Below are 12,518 nucleotides of genomic sequence, written 5' to 3' on the forward strand. Positions count from 1 at the left end.
TAAGCCCGTCCTGCCAAAAACAATGGCTGGAATATAACCACCTCAGAAAGCTATATTAAGGAGGTCCCCAATCCATGTCAGTCTCACAGTAGGCTAGCAAAGCACCGTGCTATTGACCAAGATCTCACAAGAGGGAGATCCAGACCATCAGTAAATGATTCGCTAAAGAGTGAACACAAACATCATAGTCCGAGATCAAGCCTGATGTAAGCGGTAGCCATAGCACTAGAGGGCTGGACACAGCTATCCTGGAATAGCAGTTCTCTCAGATAAGGCTGAAGATTACCCAGGCCACGGAAGTGGGCCATTTATTTAAAACCCTGAAGGGGAGACAGCACAGTCCAGGCAATGGGCTCACAGAGACCACAATCTAAAAACCCCAAAAGGGAAGCGGTCTCCGTGCTGGAACACAGCTATCCTCAAATAACAGATACCTAAACAAAAGCTTCAGCACTTACTCGAACACTTGTGCCAAGGGGAACCCAACCTAGTTATTAGAATCTAGGCTAGAATATAGCTGCCCTCAGACTGCCATATTCCAGAGCAAAATATATTCCCCATAACCACTCTAGGTGCTGAAAATCCTGGGAGAGAAAACTCGCAAGCCTCTCTCCACAGAATATTTAAATATATTCACGCCCAGCGAGGCTCTCCACACACAATAACATGCATATTAGAGAGGCACGGCCGATCATACCGTGATAAAAGCATTAGCAATTAACCACAACATGAAAATTTGATACCGGCATATCCCTACTCTCCACACACACAATAACATGCATATCAGAGAGGCACGGCCGAGCTGAATATAGCTCTGCCCACGATCTCGCAGGATCAGGGCTGAAACGACTCCGTGCTCACACTTCATTGTCATAACAACCCAACAATATCTGTGGCATCTGACAACCCGTATAGAGAGGGTGTGCAGATGCCGCAGATCAAAGTGATGACCGTGAGGTGAGATAAATTGTGCCGCGGCAACAGCGGAACCGGGCCGTGAGACACAAACACTCTGTTCCGTATCCCTCGGGAATAAGAACAAACGCGAGCGGAGCTTAGACATCGTGACTCATCACAATGAGCGCGTAACTCTGAACATGCGTGCTCTTCGCCGAGACAAACGCAAAAGCAGAACATACCCTCGAGTGTTAGAATCCAAACACGGAGGCACACATTCCCTAAGGCGCTGCTCGACTCGAGCGCTATCCGCGGAATCCGATAACCCAAAAAGGGCATCTTAACCCCGCGAATCCCTCGATCCGAGTCTTCGCCATGCCTCGGCAACAGCGGGACCCGAACCGCTAGACGCAAACGCTTGTCACTCATCCAATGAGCTTCTCATTGGATAACACTCACAATGCGCGCGTTCAGAGCCCTCGAGCACTGAAAGCGCAAGCTCCTGACCAAAACAGATGACAGATAGATCGTGCCTCAAGTGCCAGAAACCTCTGGACCGGAGGCACACACTTCCACACCGCTCACCTGCCCTGGTCTCTCACACGCACTTCAAACAGACGGCTCCTGAAGACAGCAAAGAGGGTGACGTATTCAGCAGGTGCCCTTTTATACTTCCGGGCATCCCGCCTATGACGTTATGAGCCAGGTGGGCCAATAATTTGCCGTTGTTTCACACGTGCTTCAGACACCGGTCATGCAGGCAGCATTCTCCAATGTGCCCCCTAGGGGGAGCAGCGTTGAGTTCCCTAGGAGGGGAACTGTGTTGATCATCATTTTGAACTTTTATTTTTAACATTTACAAAAATTTTATTAAAGTACAAAAATTTAAGAATAAGAATTTTAAATGGGGGAGATTTTCATTATGATATAAATGTTTTCATTTTTTTCTTGTAATAAACGTTGACCACAATTAATGGTACCCTTTAATTCAATACTTTTTGCAACCTCATTTGCCAAGATAACAGTGCTGAGTCTTCTCCTATAATGCCTGATGAGGTTGGAGAACACCTGAAAAGAGATCAGAGATGATTCCTTCATACAGAATCACTCCAGATCCTTCAGATTCCCAGGTCCATGTTGGTGGTTCTCCTCTCCTGTTCACCCAACTCATTTTCTATAGGGTTTAGGTCAGGGAACTGGGATGGCCATGGCAGAAGCTTTGTTTTGTACTCAGTGACCCATTTTTGTTTTGATTTTGATATTTGTTTTATGATCAATGTCCTGATAGAATATCCAGCCATGGCCCATTGTAAGATTTCTAGCAGAGGCAGTCAGATTTTTTAATCTGTTAGTATTTGCTAGAATCCTTGATGCCATCTATCTGAACAAGATGTCCAGGACCTCTGGCAGAAAAATAGCCCCACAACATTAAAGATATGGCAGTATCTTTAATTGTATGCATGGGGTACTTTTTTTAATCCCTGTGTGCACCAAACCCATCTTGAGTATTTGCTGCTAAAATTCTTTAACTCATTTTTTAGTTTCATGTGAACATTGAACCCAGTCCCATTTGAAGTTCCAGTAGTGTCTGACAGCTGAATATGCTGGAGTTTGTTTTTGGATGAAAGCAGATAATTTTTATTGAAACCCTCCCAAACAACATGTGGTGATGTATGTGCTGTTTTATTTATTTATTTTAAAGCTTTCTGACCTAATTTTTGCAACTCTCCAGCTGTGATCCTTGGAGACTCAAACTATCCTCCTCGTCTTGTGTTAAGACATTATAACTGCCACAACATCACATTGTTTGGACTTTGTTTGCACTGTTTTCTCTGTCTAGTTAGTTGTCATGGTTTCTGATTTGACTTCTTAATTATGTTCAGGTGTGTCTTATGTATTATCCTAGTTTGGTCTGTGTATTTAAGTTCCTGTCTGTTCAGTTTGAAGTGGTTGGGTATCGTCAATGTTATGTGTGTCTCCTGCCTTCTCTTGCATGGATTTACCTATATGTGGATTTATTAAAGACTGCTTATCGTCATCTTTGTCTTTGTGTGTGTTCATCGACACAGAATTGACACATTACGTGACAGAATACCCAACCGAAAGATATAGTAAGACAGATACTGCATCTGTTACTCCATTTAATTTTCCCATTTTTGTCAGTGTTTTTGTTTTCCATTATGGACAGTCCTGCCATTCGACCCCACTGATGAGGATTTCACCAGCCCCACTCCGGACCCAAAGCTGTCTTCGCCTTGGGACTACACTCCTCCGGCTTCGCCTCATCCATTCGTCCCTCTGGCTCAGGTTGGCTCCTCCCTCCCTCTGGCTCCACCTTGGTCCTCTGTCGCTCCGGCTCCACCGCGGTCTTCTGAGTCCCCACCTTTGCCACGGTCGCCAGAGCCGTCGGCTCCGCCCTGGCCCTCCGGATCCTCAGTGTCGCCCTGGCTCTGCAGCTCTCCGTCTCTGTGGCTCTCTGTCTCTGCCCTGGGCTTCTGTTCCACCTGCTCCGCCTCCGTCAGTCGGCCCCCTGGTGTCGTCAGTCCTTCCTCCACCATGGCTCCTCCCTTCATCGGCTCCACCATGGGATGCCATCCTGGCTGCGGCCTGGGTCCCACCTGGCTCCTCCTGCTCCTGGTCCCTCCTGCATCCTCCTTGGTTCCTACCTCCGTCTGCTCCACCTTGGACTCTGTTTGTCGTCCTCCTCCTGGTCTTCCATCCTCCTCCAGAACCTCCAGTTTCCTCCCGATCGTCCGGCCGCCTGCCCTACGCCATCCCTTTCACCCAGCCCTCCGCCGTTCTCCTGACCCTCCTCTCTCTGTGGCGTGAGTTCACGCCTTCCAGGAGGGGGGCGATCTGTCACAACATCACATTGTTTGGACTTTGTTTGCACCGTTTTCTCTGTCTAGTTAGTTGTCATGGTTTCTGATTTGAGTTCTTCATTATTTTCAGGTGTGTCTTGTTTATTATCCTAGTTTGGTCTGTGTATTTAAGTTCCTGTCTGTTCAGTTTGAAGTGGTTGGGTATCGGCAATGTTATGTGTGTCCCCTGCCTTCTCTTACTTGGATTTACCTATATATGGATTTATTAAAGACGTGGCTTGTTTAGTTGGGAACGCTTGGCTGATTGCACAGACACTATTGGAAGAGAGCTGAACTGGATGATGACATCACTGAATCATCAATGAACTGACTTTAGCTGAAAAATTACTCTTTGTTATTGTCCTCTTGCATTATTGACACTTTTTTTCCTGTTTGACACTGTAAAGCTGCTTTGACACAATATTGTATAAAGCGCTATACAAATAAAGGTGACTTGACTTGGCGTCATCTTCGTCATTATCGTCTTCTTCATCCTTTGCGTGTGTGCTTCGACATGGTTACTTGACAATAACATCCTCTTCCTGGCAGATTTGTAACATTTTCTGTTCATTGGAAATTCTTAATTATTGCTCTAATTGTGGAAATGGGAGTTTCTAGTCACCCTGGTGTGCTAAAAAATGAAAATATGAATGTATTGAAATGAAATCTCAATATACTTGAGAGATATACTCATAAAAAGGGTACCAGTAATTGTGACCACTGTGTATTAGAGAAATATATTAATTTCATGTGATTTTCCCCCACTTACTTTCTTATTTTCAAAGCCTTCTTTGTTCATATTTGCCAAGGATACCAACAAAAACACATACAAATGTTTTTTGTTTCATTATTTAGGAACCTATGATGTGCTAAGGGGTATCAAATGTATATATATATATATATATATAGGGATGTGCATCTCATGACTCAGGCCGATACGATACGCATCTCGATGCATAGCCAACGATAAAATACTTTAAAGATACATATGAAGCAGCTACCGATGCGATGCGATTCACCCCAATTACGATGCAGTGTGATCCGATTTAGATTCGATTTGATTCAACATGTTTCATAAAACAAGTTAACCAAATAAGCCAGGCTTATTTCAGTTAGTCTGACTCATCACATTCGATGGCATCTTAGTCGGTGGTCGGTTATGACGACGAACTGCAGTCAGGTCGAGACCCCGATGAGGACGACGCACCTGTGAGGTGGATGGATTATCTCGGCAAAGGAAAAGTGCTCACTAACACAGATTTAGACAGATTTGTGAACAATATTTGAGAGAAATAGGCCTTTTGTGTACATAGAAAAAGTCTTAGATCTTTGAGTTCAGCTCATGAAAAATGGGGGTAAAAACAAAAGTGTTGCGTTATAATTTTGTTCAGTGTAAATTAAGTTAAATTAAGTTAAAATCACTTAATTAAAAATGAAAATAGATAATAAAGAAAATTATTACATTTTAACTGCTATAAGAAACACTCATTTATCATTCACACTCACTCATACACGAGCTTAGTAATTAGTAGGCCTACTGTAGCCTACTAGCTTACATTTGATTTACCTATTACAATAATCCACTTACATGTCAGTTATGCACTGAGGAACAGTGTTGGGCAGTAACGCATTACTTAGTAACGCGTTACTGTAATTTGATTACTTTTTTAGTAACAGAGTAATTTAACGCGTTATAATTTTCAGAATAGTAATTAGAGTATAGTTACAAGCCGACGTCTCTATACGTTACTGCCACGTTACATTGCTGACAGAATGCAGTGTTTTATAATCTAGAGACCTAAAAAGGATGTAGCACAGGCACTGTCGAGTCAAGTGCCAGTGGATTAGAGACCTGCTCCCGCGAGACCCGACGCAACAGAGTGCGGCGCGGGACAAGATGGGTGAGTGCTGGTGCGGGCGGGTAGACACCCGTGTGTGTGCGGGATGCGGGAGAATAAAATGATTCACGGGACTCACGCAAAATAGAAATATCTAAACAAAATATCTAAAACAAATAAATTGTTATTCATCTATTGCACAAAAGAAACATGAACTAATATAAAATATAAACGATTAACAGGTGCAAGCGTATTCTTGTGTTTTGCCCGCCATATACCTGTTTGCCATTGTTCGACCCTGCCTGTTATGACCACGTCTCTTAAATAAAAGCTTGCAGATGGATCCACACGTCTCACGTCTTGTCAGCCCCGTTACAGTATGCTGGGATTTCATAAATTTCATGGAGAAAATAGTAACGTAACTATAATGTTACTAATTACTTTTGAAATAAAGTAATCAGAACAGTAACGTGATTACTTTTAAAAGGAGTAATCATTAATCAGTAATTTGATTACATATTCAGAGTAACTTGCCCAACACTGCTTAGGAAAACACAATGTCTCGAATGCATTAAACAGCACAGATATATTCGTTGTTTGTCATGGTGGATCGATTTGATCCATGATCGTCATTAAGATCTCGCTGTTTGTCATGGTGGATCGATTTGATCCATTATCGACATTAAGGTCTGCTTAAGAATAAGCGTGCACAAATTAGTGAGATTGTGTGAATTTGTCATTTATGGAACTGCTTTAGCCCCGGTTGATTTGTTAGGTTATTTCAAGTCAAGTTTTGGACTTTAATCCCCGCCTTTCTTCAGGTCTCTACAGTGTTTTGATACGTCATATTAACGCAGCAGCGGTGATTAGAGAACGCGCGCTTGAGAAACAGTTTAGAGAGGAGAAATCAATCTACATATAAAATATTGGTCACAGATTATTGACCACTTTCTAAATAATAAACGTATAGCGCATCCACTAGTAATTATATATAAATAAATCGGTTTTTACAGATACAAATATGTTAGAAACAATGCATCGCGATATAAATGACAACTTGTAGCCAATGCACACTTTTTAATCTTGCAATATACTTATTCTTATTGTATATCTATTTCTATAAAAGGCTAAAAGGTAAATAAACATCTAAATAAACATTGGTTGCAGTTTCTAAATGTTTTTTGTCTGTGTATTTATGTATATTTGTATGGAAGACCAGGGCTATCTATCTATCTATCTATCTATCTATCTATCTGTGTGTGTGTATATATATATATATATATATATATATATATATATATATATATACACACACACAGATATATTTTGTTCATGTGTTATGTTTTCCTTTAATTTAGAATGAGTAGTAGTAACCTATGATGTGCTAAGGTACCAAATTAATTTAGATTTAATATATATATTCCTGCTATGTTTTCTTTTATTAAATTTACGGTAGATTGTTTGTTTGGAAGTAAATGTTTAAGTGAATACTTCTGTTTTTGTTGTGTTTCTTCAGGCTCTCCGCAGTTCCCAAAGCAGTATCAAACCTGTGTATGTTTCTGTGGGTCATCGAATCAGTCTGGATACAGCAGTCAGACTCACACACACTTGCTGCCTCTACAGAGTACCTGAACCAATACGACAGGTACACACACTTGAGGTCTCTACAGCATGAATTAACCAAAATTACATAAAACGCAGACTAATAATTTGTTCTCATACGACTTCTGATGCTTTAAAGCAGGGGTGTCAAACTCAACTCCTGGACGGCCGGAGCCCTGCAGAGTTTAGATTCAACGCTAATTAAACACACCTGATCAAACTAATCAAGTCCTTCAGGCTTATTTCAAAACTACGTGATATGTGTGTTGGAGCAGGGTTGGAACAAAACTCTGCAGGGCTCCGGCCCTCTAGGAATTGAGTTTGATACCCCTGCTTTAAAGGGTATTCACACTAAGATATTCATTCAGATCATTTAAGACAGGCAACAAAAATCTGATTTTGTGTTTCTATTAGTCTGAACAACAAAAAACACAAATTTGAAATTTTACAAACGTGATACAAACTACATCCTTGTGGTTAAATTTTTTTTTTTACATTTGAATCTGAAGAGTCAGATCAGATTTCAAGTTGTATAAGATGTCATGATAGAAATGGTAAAAGGCAATTTCATTTTTTTTGTCCTCTCTTTCTGATAGCTCCTCAGTTGTTGTATGAGAGAGTCTTGGCATCGTGCAGGTGCTTATACCACTACTATAGCAACCAATGAGTATGTACGCAATAAGCTATGAGAAGCCAAGCAGTATTGTGAATACAGTTAAGGATGAGGGCCATTAGGCCCAATGGGGGACAGACTGTATTGCAAATACAGCACGCATTGAATACCTTATTGCTTTTATAAAATTTTTTACCGCACAGTACAAATATTAAAGCGAAAAATATATATTAAAATGTTCCTTTTTTTTTTTTAAGTAAAATAGTTAAATGCCATCCATCCGCTAGAAAAAAAATAATGGAACTCAAATAAAAACCCCATATCTTTTTTTTTTCCAACCCTGTATGTCTATTGTATTGTATTGTATTTTATTGTAGATTGTATTTTTAACTGTGGAAAAACACAGAAACAAAATATCTTTTTTGCAAATACAGCATGCATTGAATACCTTATTGCTTTTATAAAAATTTTTACCGCACAGTACAAATATTAAAGCGAAAAATATATATTAAAATGTTCCTTTTTTTAAAAAAAGTAAAATAGTTAAATGCCATCCATCCGCTAGAAAAAAAATAATGGAACTCAAATAAAAACCCCATATCTTTTTTTTTTCCAACCCTGTATGTCTATTGTATTGTATTGTATTTTATTGTAGATTGTATTTTTAACTGTGGAAAAACACAGAAACAAAATATCTTTTGTTTTTCACAGAAGAAAGAGCATACAGGTTTGGAATGATATGAGGGTGAGTAAATTATTTCAATGTTTTGGTGAACTATCCTTTTAAAGACCCTGTGTAGCAGATGGGACAATGAGAGCAGCAACTTTATTTTCTGAAAGATAAAAGCGACAAATACAGAAGTGAGTGAAAATTTTCTTACAGCTTAAGTAAATAATGACTTAAATTTAATTTTTGGGTGTCAACTAAGTGTCCAAAGGTGTCCAAATAAATTTCAGGGCCACTGTAGATAGACAAGAGTAGTGCAACAAAGTTCGTAGTCACGGGAAGAAGGAGGCAGGAACCGGCGAACGTTCAAACAAAACTTTACTAATAAAATAAACACAAAATAGCGCGACAGCCCCTCGCGGACGACTGTCGCGCACAAACAGAACCAAAACACAAAATAAAGTCCAGACCTGGTCTTCTCTCGTCCAACACTGTCGTCACTCCTCCTTTTATCCTTCCGGAGCTCCTCCGTGGGACTCGAGACCGGTGAGTGGCGCAGGTGTCATGCATTATCATTAACTCCACCGACCACACTCCATTCCCACGGCTCTCGGCCCCGCCCCACTCGTCACAAGTAGATTTTGGACATGGTTATTGTAATGATTGTGTCAAAAATGGCCACCACTAAGAGGCAACACCCCTCTACAGAATGCTAAAATGTTGTAAAACACAGATTTCTTGCTTTGTTCTCACTCCCCCTATATTCTGCAGCGCAGTTTCAGACTATTTACTATTTTATGCTTTCAAACACACATAGACTCAGTATTAGCTTAGTCTTTAGTTGTCATGAGATTTGTATGCATTCACTTTGTACGTCGTCAAGTCAAGTCAAGTCACCTTTATTTATATAGCGCTTTATTCAACACAGAATGTGCTAAAGCAGCTTTACAGGTAAATGTTTTTTCAAAAAAACTGCTGTAAAGCTGCTCTAAAAAGAGGACAATAGTAAACAGTCATTTTCCAGTTAAAGTCGTTTAATCTCTGATTCTGTGTCAAGAGCATTCTTACTTGAGTTTTTCTCAGGGGTAAATCGGGATAGTGCAGTAGTTTATAGAGCACAGCTTGGCCACCCAGCTGCTATTACATCTAATGCATATAGCTGCTATTAAATGAAAAGGTTTGCGTATTTGACAAAAATGTACAAATATCGCAGACAGAACATGAAAACATGTCCTTTATGAACAGGCATGAGGGGGACAGATTTATTGCTAAATCTATTGATGTGGACTGTAAGCCAGTGATGACTTAATTTACGCTCAGGGGCGTTTTTGTGTATTTTCGCCTAAATTTGACATACCCTAATTCAAATGTTTACTCTACACACATACAATTGAGGAAATGAAAAACAATGGTGTCATTTTATAGAAAACCCTTTGAACTACAAAATATGGTTGTAATTCTTCATAAATAACATTGTATATGTTTTAAATATTACAATAAACACTAAAAAAAACATAGGCACTTTTTGATTTTTTTTCAGAATTTTTTTTGTTATTCAGGTTCTATTTGCTCCAGCTCTCTGCAGCTTATATTGTTTGATTCCACTAGTTGCCAAGATATGCCAGAAAAAAAGAATCTTTCAAATAACAGCTTCTAAACAGGAGTTATTGAATTATAACCGAAGGGAGTAAAATTGTCCCTTTTTTGCGTCTAAAAGTGTCTTTGTGAGTTTCCTTTCCAAAAACAGGTTTTATAAATCATATTGCCCCCAGAATCCTATTTTACTATGTGCCATAGCACTTTTCTTGATTATTGACTGAATTATGTTTCATTTTTATGTTTGTCTAAGTAGTAATATACAAAATGGCATAAGCGAATTATACCAAATATCAAATTTTGTGTTTTATACAATCAGTTTTTTTCTTTCAGGAGACACAAGACTTGCGTTTGTCTTCCAGCGTGCATTATCGCCTTCAAAACAGTCAAAGAAAACTACAAGACCCACGCTCAAAACAGCTCCAGTGCTGACCCGGATCCTCTCTCTCCCCCCTCCTGTCTATTGACCCAGAGGTGCCAAATTTCACGGCTCTGAGTGGCCCGGCGCGCTTGAGTGGCGTATAATCTGATCTATTGCCGCCCACTGAGCAGCCCAGAGTTGTAGAACATAAGAGCCGCTGGCCAGAGCTGCTATGATTTGGAGAGCGCGTGTTTGCCAAAAGAGCATCTTTTTTTCTCTGGTGAGCTTCTGTTGCGCAGCTGAACAAAACGCTATATATCTCACCGATGGAAGGACGCAGAAACGTGAAAATGGTCTTGTTTGAAAGAAGAGATCCTAATCTAAAAGCTCTATAAGTATATAGATATTTGTGGCTGTTTGCGGCTGACTGAAGCAGTGCTACGAGTAGGAATGTAACCCATAAGAAAATTTGCTTAGAGATGAGAAATTTCACATCGCAATTCTATTGAAGATCATTCGATCTGTGATTGTCACACAATCAATTAATATATGTAGTCAAATTCTTGAGAATGAGAGCTTTCTTGTGATATATGACTTGACTGTTTTGTGAAAAATATAAAAAAATACACATTCTTCGGAAAAATTATTCGCAATCATTAGGCGGAATTCGTGTGTGGGTCGAATACATTTCTAAGCTTCATTTTACTGCTTTATGTATCAAAAAACCAAAAGTAATGGTATTCTTTGTAAAGAAGACACTCTAAGCTTTCAAATGATACCATATATGGGCTGATACCATATGTTATGGGGCAAACAAGACGAGAGGCGTGCGGATCCATATGCAAAGCTTTATTCTGAAACATAGTCAAAACAGGCAAGGGTCGGACAATGGCAAACAGGTATATAGGGGGCAAGACTGAAGAGTAATTCAAAACACAAGCGATGGTCCAGGCGAGGAATAAACAGTATCTGAACAGGGCGAGACGAGAGGGGTAATCCAAGACAGGCGATATACTTCAGGGCAGGCAGAGATCATACAGAAACGAGATATACAGGCTAGGATCAAAACACGAAATTACTAAGGCAATAAACAGGATAAACTAGACTTAGACTCAGAACTAGAAACTCAAGCTAGGACCGGGAACTGGCTCCGTAAAGTAGCTACGCATAGCAGCATAGATGCTAAACAATACTCTGCAGTTTGAAAGGGATCTGAGTGAGTGTTATATAGTGAATGTGTGATTGGTTACAGCTGTGTGCAATTAGTGCAATGGATGATGGGATATGTAGTCCGGGATGACATGCAACAGTTTGTGTAGTGCGAGAGTCAATGTAATGGAAGGGTGACCTCTGGTGGCAAGCAGACGGAAGTTCATGCACCGGATTCGTGACAGTTTGCTGATCAGGAGGTTTTTGCTGACTGCACACACTGATCTTCTTCAGCCGCGCTGCTTTCCCTCTCTTCCTCTCTCAGCGCTGCTGCTCTTTTCTTACTGCTCTCCTCTTCATTGTGTGATGATGGGCTGATGAGCTTTGCTTTCTGGGACGGTGACATTCAGCAGAACTGTCTCAACATCAGTCACCGGCTCCTCATGAGGCAGTCCAACTCTTCATTCACACATGATGTTTATTTGGCCTTTAAGATTCACTTTCCATTGCGCTCAGACACATCCAGAGCAGTTAGGTCTGATCTCAGAGCTTCACTAAACTCAGAGGATGCAGATAGCTGTACATGTGAGAGGAGTTTAGCTCGATCAGATCTGCTGCTCATCTGAAGTGTCTGACTCAGACTGTGGTTTGTATTCCTCATCTGACAGCTCGACTTCCTCTGAACTGACTTCCTGTTGTCAAGATATTCAGGATTCATTCACAGCACTGCTCATTCATAAGAAGCAAACATAGAGAAATAATATATTCTCTTACCCATGATGACTGTTTTCCATTCATGACGCTTTGAATAGCAGGACTTATACATTTGGCCATAAACAATGGTCTGATAAACACCTGCTTCAACAGATATATAATCTTGAGCTGAATTCATAACATACTCATATTGTTAAGTTTTTTTTACTAAAATTGTTAA

The 12,518-nt window shown here is 40.3% G+C and overlaps 1 protein-coding gene across 3 annotated transcripts in view; it reads left to right on the forward strand.

Annotated features, from left to right (window-relative positions):
- Positions 1-12,518, forward strand: part of LOC107710273 (endonuclease V) — a 129,102-nt gene that overhangs the window by 104,729 nt on the left and 11,855 nt on the right. For all 3 annotated transcript variants that reach the window (XR_001636577.1, XM_016514997.1, XM_016514999.1), the window contains one exon: positions 7,113-7,241. Coding sequence is in view for 2 of the 3 variants with exons in the window: in XM_016514997.1 (XP_016370483.1) it covers positions 7,113-7,241 (129 nt within the window). In the remaining variant the exon portion in view is untranslated. The remainder of the gene's footprint in view (positions 1-7,112; positions 7,242-12,518) is intronic.

Source organism: Sinocyclocheilus rhinocerous, unplaced genomic scaffold (genome assembly GCF_001515625.1).
Source record: "Sinocyclocheilus rhinocerous isolate Xijiao unplaced genomic scaffold, SAMN03320098_v1.1 scaffold567, whole genome shotgun sequence".
Classification (NCBI taxonomy): domain Eukaryota; kingdom Metazoa; phylum Chordata; class Actinopteri; order Cypriniformes; family Cyprinidae; genus Sinocyclocheilus; species Sinocyclocheilus rhinocerous.